The following is a 13,227-nucleotide window of genomic DNA, read 5'->3' on the forward strand; positions in this document are numbered from 1 at the left end:
GGCAAGCAACAGAAATGGCAGAGGTCTCAGTAACTAGAGGCAAGAAGCAGCTGTTATAAGGTTGGCACTGTTAATGACAGCTCAATTAGCCAACAAATACTGACTGGGTGCCTACTGTGTACAAGGCACGGGGCAATGAGGGGAGACAAGTGTCAAACTGATTTGCTGATAAACTATAAAGCTTGCAACAAAGGGGAACATCTATGTCCCCAGAGGGCAGAGCACAAGTCCAGACTTGGGTCTGCTCATGCACCTCCACCTTCAAATGTACCCTGCTGCTGTTCCAGGGCTATGTTTCACACATGGCAGCCTAGTATTACAAAGTGACAACCAAAATATTTTTTATCCCACATTTCCAGTAGAATTGACTTACTGCTTTGTTATATGCTGCAATACAATTTTTCTTTCAATTTTTTTATGATCCAATTTTCTTTAAAAGGAAATTCTTTCTATACACATGCTGAATCATGAGAACATGACCCTCCTGATCAAAACGATTTACAGTATTCATCAAATTTTATTTACAATAAAATTTAACAGTCTTCATGGACTTCATCGTAGCTGACATCACCTGTGCATTAAGCATTATACTTCATGCCTTTAAGATGTGCTTCATCCTCACTCGAGCTGTTTGCCACCCTCTGATTTCTGATCCAGTCTACTTTTATTACTCTTTACCATGTAGATGAAGTAGGCAAGGGTCTCTTTTTCATTCACAGGTATGTTCCTGAAGTGTCGGCTGACAGTCTACATGGGGGGAGAAAACAGAGTCCCATTAACCAAGTACAAATCATGACCAGAAATCACACTAATTATACTTCCAACTGCAGTTAAATCCCAGCAAATGAGAAAGAAGTACTGCCAAGAACTTAGACTGTCCTTCTCTTCCAGGGGTTTAGGTGGTTTTGTTTCTAGGCTTCTAAAACAGGCAATTTAACTTACAACACTCCCAAGGTACAATTCTATTTCTGTGAGAGCCAGCTGTCCAGCATGGCATGTTTTCATGCTCACCCCATGGAGGAAGAGACTGGGACTGTTCTGGTTGGCAAGCTGCTACCATAACCTCTCAGGCCCTGGAACTGGCAGAAATGATCTTTTTAAGTTGTGCAAATGAACAGCCAACTGAAAAGATTTAAGTATTTGAGCCCAAGAATTCTTCCAATTAGTACACAACCATCTCTTGTGAGACATATCAGATTGAAAGCAAACTTATAATTTATTATATATTCTTTCACTTGAAAAATTTTTTGTAAGTCCTAAGAGCACAGGTCTTCACTTGCCCCACCTCATTCTCCCCCTTCTACCACGGGTGAACACTGGCAAATGGGCAATGCTATTTTAAAATAGAAAAGGCTTGTGCGCTCCTCTATGTTTTATGCAGACGTTAGAGGAGAACAGTTTAAGAAAAAATGATGGATCAGTGAGAAACCTCACTGGAAAAACCAAAAATAATCCTGGCTATAAGCCTTTAGCTCGGAAGGAAGGTTGGGCAATCCTACTTCCGTAGTGATACTGCCTCGGAAACCCAAGGAGGGGTCGCTATGAGTCGGGTTTGACTCATCGGCACATAACAACAACAATAACATAAGCCTTTAGAGAAATCTTTTAATAAATGGCTTGAGGTGGCTAGGATGGATAAAAGAGGGAGAGAACTTGAAATAGAGTGGTTTTCTATACTCTGGGTGGTAGGATTGTATTTTTCTTTTCCCCATTATTCAATTTTTCTACAATAATAGGCAGAGAAACACATAAAGAGAAAAGGGATGAGAGCGTGTCCACAAACATGCCTATAAGGCAGAAGTATCAAGGCAGGCTGTCAGTATATTAAAAAAAAATAGCCAGTGGAAAATGTTTTTTCCCCCACCTCCAAACCATATTAAGGACTCAGGGTAGGAGAGAACTTTCTTGGACTTCATTCATTATAGGAAGTACTATTTCCATTACCAACATCTGAACAAAAGATATGAAAGAAAACAAACAAAGAAAAGCAGTCCTGCAGGACATCAGTAAAAGTTCTGAGATGATTAACCTGACATAACTGCTGTGTAGAAAGGACACATCTATGAGAAATTACATAAAACAAGGTTCAAACAAAAGAAAACACAAGATATAGAATCCTGAGATTTCAGGCTTGATTCTCCCACCAACTTGCTGGGTGATTTTAAGCAAGTCTGTTCTTCTTTCCATGCCATGGTTTCTTTTCTGGAAATGGATCCTTCTGGGTCTATAGCTATGGTATTCTAAATTGTGCAACAGAGGGAAAAGGGAGTTGCTCCAGGGCTACGGAGTGGATTAGGACTAACAGACACACACAGCAAGAGGGGGGAATCGAGGTCCACTATCAGAAGCACAGTGTTGACTCTCTTTTTAGAGGGCAATTTTGTCTACCTACTTCTGCTAGCTGAGCTTTATTGAAGCCTGGTCTGGTCTGCAATTTGTAGTGTCGCTTATAACGTCGTAGAGTGTTTACCTGCAGCTGGAACAGATCGACCTAGAGAGATGAGGAGAAACACATTATCCATCATGCAGCCAGTCAGGACTCAGGGAGAACCCACAGTGTGCCTAGCACTACATTAGGTAGGGGTGGGGCAGGGGTGGGAGGGCTACAAAAGAAGTCTTACAAATGGTCCTTTGAGGACTAGTATCTCCCTGGGAGGACAAAGCTAACAGTGGGACAAGAATTCTGGTGGGGTAGAGTTCAGAAGGCAAGTGGAAGAGGTAAGGCTTAAGCTAAGGAAAGGCAGGGTTTAGAATGCATGAGGAACAGAAGGGAATGAGGGAGATCGTGACCACATAAAGGCAGGAGATGAACAGAGGGGCTAGGGAGATGTAGGCAATCCCAATGGGTTTAAAAGGTGAGATTAGATGGCAGTGTATCTTGAAAAGCAGGAGGAGTCATCAGTGGGGGTGTGGAAGGTGATACTTGAGGAAGATGGATCTGGTGGGGGTTTGTAGGGAAGACTGAAGGGGGACTGGAAGGAGATGCTGTAGCAATGGTCCAGAAAATAGATGAAGTTGAGCTTTGGTGGGGTGGTACAGAGGGGGCTCAAGGATGGAGAGGAAAAGCAAAACTAGGGAGATGTCCTGAAGGAAGACATGCCAGCACTTGGCAGCAGTCTGGAGAGATGGGCATGGAGAACGAAAGCTGGAAGAACTATTATTCTCAAAACAGTTCTTTTCTAGGCTCATCCTTCAGGCACTTGAATCCTTAACAACCCTCCAGAGAAAGCTCAAATGCTACTGTAGTGAAAGTACAAATCAGCAAGTTAGGGTCAGAGTCTCCACAGATGACTGGATAACAGAGGGAAGGGGACCCCATTTGCTCTAACATAGGAAGAGAGGAAAGCTGCACAGTCATGAAATATTGAAGGCCCAGAAAGTTGGGCTGCCTTTACCTGCCTCTAAAAGAGATGTTCTTGCTTCAGGCAGGTGGAGAGCACTTAAAAACAAAATGAATGATCAATAGGAGGGACCAAAGTCCTTCATTCTTTTCAAAACATTCCTCAAAATTTTGTTTGTGTGTGAAAAGCATTCTAAAATTGAATACATTCATTTCTTTATCAGATAATAATAATAATATTAATGCTAAAGGCAATAGAAAGATACTGTAATCCAAAGCTAGGAAAGGGGACACAGGGAGGGGCAGAAGGAAAGGGATGTGTTTTCAAAAGTTTTCTCCACATTTGCAGACAAAGGCCCGCCTACTCTTTTTATTCCTATAGTCCTTTTCACTCTGAGTAGTAACAGGCAGTTGCCTTATAACATATTCATGCATCAAATATTCAATGTACACCATAAATGGTTCTTCTTTCGTTGAGTCTTAAGTGATGACAATTTAGATAGTAAGAAAATCTAATCTTCCTTCCTGGATCCTTGCTCAACAGACACTGGTTACCTGAAGGAAAGGCAGCTTCTGGTTTGAAAAACCTTGGTCTCATCATCTAGTGCAGTAGTTCCCAACAAGGGATGATTTTTCCCCTCAGGGGACATCTGCTAATGTCTGGAGACATATTTGGATTGTCAGGACTCAAGGGATGGTGTGACTGGCATCTAGGACCCACTAAACAATAAAACCAAACTCACTGCTGTAGAGTTGGATCCGACTTATAGTGACCCCTCCTTGGGTTTCCGAGGCGGTATCACTATGGAAGTAGATTGCCCAATCTTCCTTCTGAGGAGTGGCTGGTGGGTTTGAAACACCTGCCTTCTGGTTAGCAGTCAAATGCCTTAGGCACTGAGTTCCCAGAGCTCCCAGAGCTCCCCTAGTACCCACTAGCTAGTACTATTGCTAAATATCCTACAATGCACAGGATAGCCTTTCGCAACAAAGAATTATCTGGCCCCAGTGTCAATAGTGCTAAAGCTAAGAACTCTGGTCTAGCATAACTGACTATGGAATGGATCCTTGAGTACAAGCCTAGACCAGGAGTCACAGAAAATCAGAACTGGTATGAACTCAAAACTTATATCCTCCTCATTTTACAGACTAGAAAGCACAGGAGAAGTGACTTCCCCAAACCTTACAGTCTCCAACTTTAAAGGCAAAAACAAAATTTTCTCCAACTTTAAAGGCAAAAACAAAGTTTTTAAAAATCTGACATTGTGGTTGTACTTAAGCATCTGTTAAAGGCTTCTTGAAGTAAGGCAGCATGGTCCACTGGGAAGGGCACTGGACCAGAGCTTCCAGACTATATGTGTGACCTCAAGTCTAAATGCCTGTCTGTAAAATGATGAGGCAGTTAGACCAGTTGGATTTCTAAGCTTTCATCTCTCAGATTCAATATTGATATTATTCATTCTTCAAATAAATCACAGCAAAACAAAGGGGACTAAAAATTACTTCTTAGCATAAAAATCTGGCCAGGCCAGAGGTAAGGATCAGATTAGAATCCATTCTTCCAGCTTTCTCAAGCTGATTATTTTGACCTTTACCTCAGGAATATCAGTGTCATGCTCAGGAGAATCGCCACCATCATCACTTGTCTTCCTCTTCCTTTTATTTCGCACACTTTGGATGAAATTTTTGTGGAAATCGCAGATATATAGGTGCCTTACCTGATGGGAAGCAAACCAAAGTCAGAGTTGCCGATTCCATGGAAACACCAACAGATACCTGTCAAACTATGGGGCCCCTCTCCTTTGCAAAGCATTGGAGGAGTGGAAGGAAGAACAAGATGCAGGTTATAATTCCAAGAAGCTGACTACTGAATTGCTGAACAAGAAACACAGAGAAAGCTAACACCACGCTGGATGCTGTATTATAAACCAAAGTCCCCAGTGAATGGTACAGTTTCAGCAAAAGGAGAGCTACCTGAGGCTGAGATGGTCAGGGTGGAGGCCCCTGATGAGAAGGGAGGATTTGTCAGGCAGAGAGGGAACATTCCAGATGGGAAGGAGAGCCAAGACTTAGGAGTCTCAAGTGAGGATGACAGGAAGGATAAGTGAAGAGGTCCATGGTTGACAGTGTCAGTTGGGTGGGGGTGAATGTGTTGGAAAGTGATGAGAGATTCAGGTGTGGGGAGGGGTGTGAGAGAAGCTTGGACTTTCCTTCAGACAAGGCAGAGTCCCTCAAGGCTGTTGAAGTAGGGAGTGACGTGACATTTTCAGAAGACCTGTAAGTCTATAGTGGGCTGAAATGCATCGCCCTGAGGAGGAGGAGAGCAGAAAAGAAGGGACGTGGTAATGGTATATGAGACACTTAATTGCTAATAGCTACTACTATAGGATAAAAGCAAAACCAAATTCATGACCATTGAGTTGATTCCAACTGACAGTGACCCTCACTGGGTTTCTGAGTCAGTAAATCTTTATGGAAGGAGATTGCCCAGTCATCCTTCCATGGAGTGGGTGTTGGATTTGAACTGCCAACCTTCTGGTTAGCAATAAAATGCCTTAGGCACTATGCCACCAGAGTTCCTTACTATAGGACAAGAACTCCCTAAAAAACTTTATTTCTGTGTATCAATTTAAAATTTGTGCATAATTTTATGTCTGATCCACAAAGAGAAATGGAAAGTGATGCACAAATTCTCACAAAGTGGAGCCACATAAAAGGAGCTGGATACTACTGCTGATTTTCTAATATAGGCTGGGGGCATAATAGCAGGTGAGGGCAGCAATAGCAGCTAAGATGCGAGGAGTATGCTTTTATTTATGAATGTTAGTACCTCAGGGTTGGCTGAGGAAACAACAAAAAAAACCTTACAGAAACAGAATGCCTGTGTAAATGATGTGGGACTGTTGACATTGAAACAGATGTTGCACAAATGTTCTGGAGAGACTTCTGAATTTGAATTTATTCTTTAAATTCTAAAAGATAAAACTAAGCTGGTAGGAAATCAGCATCAATTAACTCAAGGCTTTTCATGGAGAAAATATTGAAAACTATTTATTCAGATGAATTATCACTTTCATGTGGCTGGACTAATGAGTCAGGGGTAGTTTAAGTTTATACTATGATGGTGTCTTACAGACAGCGGGTGCTCAATAAATGCTTGTTGTAGCAACACTGGCAGTCTTCCACATCTAGAAGCAACGTATGCCAATAAAAGCTATTATTTAGATATGGTTACAAATGGGGATATTTTTGCCAGATTCAACTCTGTCAAAGGGTTTTCAGATACAGCACATGCTGCTGTCTCAAGGAATCCCACCTAGCTGATGCAGGTAATACTGGACATGCTTTTTTCAGGGAAGAAAGCACACCCACGGTACACTGCTCCTCCCTGAGGGGAAGCTGGCCCTCTGCATCAGCTAGCTCACGTGTGTACTCTGAAAGATTAAGCTGCTCCTCAAATAGAGAGTGATAAACTTGGTAGGAGGGCAAGGCAGGTGATCTAAAGCTTTGATTGGGAAATTTTAGGTCAGGACACCAGAATAATGGAATCGTAGTTGGAGGAGAACAGAGAAATTCCCCCTGTCCCAATCTCATTTTCTAGAGGGAAACACTGAACCACCTAGAGCAATGACCTGGCCAAGGTCACTCAGGTCTTCAGACTCCTGGCATATGTCCTTTCCTACACCAACATTTTTCTTTATATTATTCTCAACTTAAACTTTTCTCCAGAAAACAAAAAACTCAGAAACATGCCAATCGGAGGAATGCTGAAAGTATGTAATATCAAATAAAGCAAAAACATTGCCAATGTCAACATATAATAAGTTAAACTGTTTGACACAGACTTTGTGCTTTATTTTAAAAGTTTCTCTGCTAGACCCTGTTATAATACAAATAAGCATTACTTCTCCATAACCAAACCAATACACTTGTTTTGAGGAACTCCAGAGATCAATGGCCTTTTGGTGGTGGTAGGGTGGCAGCAAAGGCTCTATTATCTTTTCTGTTTCACTTTCTGCAACAGCTAAAAATCCTTGTAACACAGCAGTTACTTAGAACTGAATTCCTGCCCACGTCTGTGAGAATGAAATAGAATCTCTTTCAGAAATAATGACTGCACACCACCACCATGAAACAAACTGTGAGTGAATTCCACTTCGAAAACCTACTCCTTCAGAAACAATGCCTTTCACAACGCTAGAGCTGCCTCTCTACTACACAGTGTGTATGGAATTACCAATATAGCTCAACACAAGCTTTCCACTGGGGTCATTTGGTAAATGGAGCACCAGTCGCAGCATCAAAATTGTTCAGACCTAAGGACATCTAAAGGTTTAAAAGGGGGGAAACTTTTTTTTTTTTAAAAGGACTGGAAAATATTGTTATAAGCTGCTCAAGTAAAGGCTCCCAACAACCTACACAGGAGAAGGCAGATTCCGAGTGAATGAATTAATTGTTGTTTTACAATTAAGCATTTTACTTCAACATGTTAGCCAATTAGGGACCACCTTGGTGTCTTGTTTTCAGATGAATTCTATTCATTTATTCATCCATCCACTGAGATTTGCAGTTAAAAAAAAAAAAGATATTAACCTTTTAAAAAAAGATATATCACCTCCAGCCATTTAAAAATAGTACCTTTCTATTCAGGAGCTGCAAGCTTATTATAACAGTTAAATTTTAACAACAAAGAAACAAAACTGGGTGTGGGAAAGCCTGGAAGGAGCAGGGAAGAGACTTCATTAAGACTTTGCATGAGAAGTAAATTAGGTAAGTTTAAGAAATTCATTAGCCGCTAAGTTGTTGTGTATGAGAGCCTGGTAGTGCAGTGGTTAAGTGATCGGTTACTAACTGAAAGGTCAGTGGTTCAAACCCAACAGCCACTGTGGGGAGGAAGATGTAGCAGTCTGCTTCCTTAAAGATTTACAGCCTTGGAAATCCTACGAAGCAGTTCTACACAGTTTTATAGGGTTGTGGAATCTACTGGGAAAGGATGGCCAGCTGGGGCCTGGCTGGACGGAGGGCCATTTTCTGGGAACAAAGGGACAACAATCAGGAGCCGACCAAAGTACATTGGATAAGGTGCTGTGTGACTTTGGGCAACAGCACTTCCTATTTCTGAGCCTCAGTGTCTTAAGTATAAAATCAGAAGTGAAAAATAGTCTTCCTTTCAATTTAAAAAGCAATGGAGGGTTCTCTGATTCTCTCCAACTATGGAGAAATTTTAATTCTAAAAGTGAATGGATGTTAACCATGTAAGCTCTTAGTCAGTCAGCCTGAATACTAAATAACCCCTTAACTCATTTCCAATTCCTAATCATGAAGAAGTCACTTAAGGCTTGCAGCAACAGATGTCAAACTAAAAAGTTCTAAATTGCTTGACAATAGGCACATCTTTAGAATTGTTAACTAGAAATGGTAGGATTAAACACAAAAAGTTAGGTTTCCTATAATTAGGCACAAAGCAATTCTAATTTAAATCAACCCTTCCCCACCCCCGGCAATTTTTTTTTTTTTTTTAAATAAGCATTTCTAGCGCGGCTACCCCTAAGTAAATTGATTTTATTTATTTATTTATTTAAAACCCTCCAGTCACATCGACTCCTTGGCCTTGGCCTTCTTTTCTGCCACATCCTTGACAAGCCCATTTCCCCACAGCTGCTTGCGAAGCAGCGAGCTCAGTGACCCACCGCACAGACTGAGGCCGCGGCAGCCAGGGTAGTCACTGTCACCTTTTCTTTTCTGAAGAAATAACAGGGTTCTGAGAAAGGGAGGGGGCAGAAGTTGGAGAAAAGCCGGGTCCCTTCACCACCCTCCCCAAAACCTGCTCCTTTGTGGGCCAACAAGATTAAGCCACCTCTCGCTGCTCTAGTGTCTAAACCAATAAAACAAGATAAAAACTGGTGTCAAACCTTCCCAGGCAGGAAGAGTGCTCGGAACCCCCCCGCCCCCGGATTTGGGCACAATTACAATCATGGCATGTCAGCGCTGAAGCGGCCTTTGAAATTCCGAGTGCAACTCCTCGGCTTTGCAGATAAAGGGCGGCGAGGCCGGGAGCGCGGTGGCCGGGAGCCGGGACTGCAGCCGGGGCAGTGGCCGCGGCCGCCAGGCGCGGGGATCTTGTCGGGGAGGGGCGGACTCACGCTCTTGTCGATGTCCAGCTTGAGTTTCTTCTGCGAGATGCTCTTCTGGACCCTCTTGCTGAAGGAGGCGTTGCCTGCGGGCCGGACGCAGCGCTCGCCGTCCTCGATGAGGCAGCAGCTCTGGCCGTAGCCCGGGGCGGCGGCGGGGGCAGCGGGGGGCCCTTCGCGGCTGTCCTCTTCGGTGCTGAAGCCGTTCATCTCCCCGCCACCGGCCGGCCCCGCTGGGGGAGGGTCCCCGGTAGGCCACTCCGCGGCCGCGCTCCCCGCGGGGCAGGTAGCTAAGGCCCCCGCACCCGAGGGTCCCGGAGTCGATCTCCAGACGAGGCACTGCCCAGCCCCGCGCCCGGGAGGCCCGGCTCCTTCAGTCCCCTGCCCCGCTTCTCCGGAAACCCCCTGTCTCCCCGTTCGAGGCCCCGGGGCTGCCTCCCGCGGCTCGCAGGGCCCCGCCGGGGGTCACCCGGAGGCGTCTCCTGCTGGGGGCCCAGAGCCGTCACCCTCAGACAGGGACGTCCGAAAGGGTGCCCCAGGAAGCAGCTGCTCCCCGGGGACTCCGAACCCGGGTTGCCAGGAGGTTTCGAGGGCCCCCGCCGGCTCCCGCCTTCTTTCAGCTGCGGGGCAAACTCGCCGCTGGGCAGCTCTCCCGGGGTGGCGCGGCCTCCCCGCGCGGGGCCCGGCCTCGAACCGCCGTGCCAGGGCCCCGCGGCGCGTCCGGCCCGCCCCACCTCTGCAGCCGCTTGGCTGCACCCCGAGTCCCGCAGCAGCCCCTGGACCGCCCGGCCGCCGCCCGCCCAAAGCCCCGCACCACAACAGTTCTCTCCCCCTGCCACCCCCCGCCCTCCGCGGGACAGCGGAAGTCCCGCCTCCGCACGCCCATTGGTCGCTCTCGCTCTCTGGGTGGGGCCGCCGCCGCCGCTGGCGCGTCCCATTGGGCGCTATCGCTGCCCAGTTCCCGGCGCCTGGCCACTTCCTGGACTCTGCTGGGATGGGTTCAAAGTAGAGAAAGTGGAAAAGGGAAGAGTTGCTGGGCGAGGGACGAGGACGGGGCCGCAGACTTTCTGGCCTTGGGAAAGGATGGTCAGCTGGGGCCTGGCTGGACGGAGGGCCATTTTCTGGGAACGAAGGGACAACATTCGGGAGCCGACCGAAGTACAGATGGGGCGAGGGCGCAGAGGGACAAACATGGGGGTAGGAGAATATGAAGGGAGACCTAAAGGGTTTAACGGTACTGCTGTCATGAAAGAGATAGATTGGGTAAAACGAGACAAGACCCGCAGACCGATGGGAGGTGAAGTGTATGAAATAGGACAGACGGCCAGTCATGGCAGGAAAGACAGACAATCCCGATACAGACATGTGGAAATAGATGCAGGGGAGGTGACGGGGTCTGACAGGAGGGTCATGCAAGGAATGATAGACACATGGCCAAGGTACTCAGATGCTTGGAGGTAGGGGAAGATCCCAGACTGTGGAGCTAGGACTAGCTTAGGCGGCGCGGAAGGAGACGGTGTGCTGAAAGCGCCAAAGAGCTTGAGTGGTACCTCTACTGGGAAGAATGGAAGTCAGGATAAGATCTGAGATAAGATTTGAAGGGTGAGCTAAGGGAACTGCGGGGAAGTGGGGGCGGATTCGGAGGAGGTGGGGAAAAGGCTGGATCCCGCGGAGGGAGCGATCAAGGACCAGTCTTCTGCTAGGTTAGGGTTTACGGTGTATGGAGCTCTCTCAGGAGATTTGTAAACTGCAGCTTCTTTTGCCCTAAGTGATCCGGTCTACCCGCGAGGCCACTGCGCCCTGGCAAGCCCCTGCGCTTGGGATTCGGCGCCCAGTGCGGTAGACACACCTGGACGGGCGATCCTCTAGTGGAAAATGAAGTCCAAAGGGCTGAACGGACTTGTCCAGGGTCACGCAGTCATTCAGGGCTGGGTAGCGGGTTTACTTAAGGGAAGGGGGAGATGAACACGTTATCTTATTTAGAGAGCACTAGTCCGATTCGATGGCACATAACAACAACAACAACAACAGATGGCCAGAAAAGAGCCGTAGTGGCGCAATAGTTAAGCGCGCGGCTGTTAAATTTCGGCTGTTGGAACCCACCAGCTGCTCTGCTTCTGTAAAGATTAACAGCCTTGGAAAGCCTATGGGGGCAGTTCTCTGTTCTATAGGATCATTCTGTGTTGGAATCAACCGTAAGGCAATGGGTTTACCAAAAACTTAACCAAAGCAAAGCCACTGCCATCGAGTCAATTCCAACTCATAGCAACCCCCACTGGGTTTCCGAGGCAGTAAATCTTTACAGAAATAGATTGCCCAGTCTTGCTTCCACGGAGTGGCTGGTGGGTTTGAACCACCAACCTTCTAGTTAGCAGTTAGATGCCTTAGTTACTGTGCTACCAGAGCTCCTTAAGGCAGTGGGTTTAGATAGCCAAAAAGAGCTTCAAGTTCTTATCTAGTAAAACAAGGGAAAGCTACAAGTTTCCCTGTTTAGAACGTGATATCTTGTGATCTTAAATTTGCCTCGGTGTCCTTAAGGGTATATGTGCCCTCTAACATAGTAATTTCACACCGAAGACAGCCATCTTCTGAAACAGGCCTACCAAAGACAAATTTGAGCACAAGGGTCATAGTTATGGGATTATTTATAATAAGGTGGTTGTTGTTGTTGTTGTTGTTATGTGCCGTCGAGTCGGCCCCGACTCATAGCGACCCCTCCTTGGGTTTCCGAGGCAGTATCACTACGGAAGTAGGATTGCCCAACCTTCCTTCCGAGGAGTGGCTGGTGGGTTTGAACCGCCAGCCGTCTGGTTAGCAGGCAAGTGTCTTAGCCACTATGCTACCAGAGCTCCCCTTTTATAATAAGGAATCAATCAAAACCTAAAAGTTTCACAAAGTGATTTATGATGTTGTCAACATTTAAGGTAATTTCAACATTTATGTAAACATTTTGTATATGTAATAATTCAGCATCAACTCTGGGTGGAGTTGGAGAAATGCTTTTTAAAAATAATATTATGTAAAAAGGCAGGAGATAAAATTGCTTATGGGATATGATGTGTGAACATCTGTTTTTTTTTTGTTTGTTTGTTTTAAAGAAAGAAAAGCAACTATTTGTGCATAGGAAATACAGCAAAGTGCTTACAGTGATTATTTCTGGGTAGTGGGAATATGGTTAGTATTTTTTTTCCTTTTGTTCTCCCTCTCTGCATTTTCCCTAATAAGCATTTTTTTTCCCAGTGGAAAAAATATGGAATAAAGGCTCAGTTTAATAGTATTCATCTCTCAGAGTTCATGTATTGAAAAGATATTATTGAGTATGTTGTGTCTACCCAGTGCAGGGCTGGCTATACGAAGAGGACAAAACATAACCCTTACCCTAAAAGAAAATATCTTCTAGCTGGGGAGCTTATATATTTACACAGAAAACAGATGAGTATCTGTGCAAGGCAGTGTGTAATGTTGGTTCCAAAGGCTACTGGTAAGGATAAGAGCTCTACATTTGTCACACACACTTCACACTTATTTTTCAAAATAACATTTGTATCCTGGGCTAGGCCCCTGCAGTACACACAGCTTCTTTAGTACCATCTTCCCCTAGAATCCCAGATCTGTTGGGAGGTTTTATATCAAAATATCTTTAGTGAGACACCTGGTAAACAGCTTTTCCAACACACTTTTGTTGTGTTATTGTAATTAGGTATGCCATCAAGTCAGCTCCTACTCATAGCAACCTTTAGGACAGAATAGAACTGCTCT

The 13,227-nt window shown here is 45.4% G+C and overlaps 1 protein-coding gene across 1 annotated transcript; it reads right to left on the bottom strand.

Moving 5' to 3' along the window:
- Window positions 1-618: 618 nt before the first annotated feature.
- SAP30L (SAP30 like) lies at window positions 619-9,678 on the bottom strand. The gene is made up of 4 exons (XM_007946419.2): window positions 9,481-9,678; window positions 4,933-5,055; window positions 2,393-2,491; window positions 619-747 (listed from the first exon to the last, which is right to left on the bottom strand). Exons 1-4 carry the CDS (start codon window positions 9,676-9,678, stop codon window positions 619-621), a joined length of 549 nt encoding a protein of 182 aa, XP_007944610.1.
- Window positions 9,679-13,227: the final 3,549 nt, after the last annotated feature.

This window comes from Orycteropus afer, unplaced genomic scaffold, assembly GCF_000298275.1.
Source record: "Orycteropus afer afer isolate SDZICR_OR568_19922 unplaced genomic scaffold, OryAfe1.0 scaffold00160, whole genome shotgun sequence".
Classification (NCBI taxonomy): Eukaryota; Metazoa; Chordata; class Mammalia; order Tubulidentata; family Orycteropodidae; genus Orycteropus; species Orycteropus afer.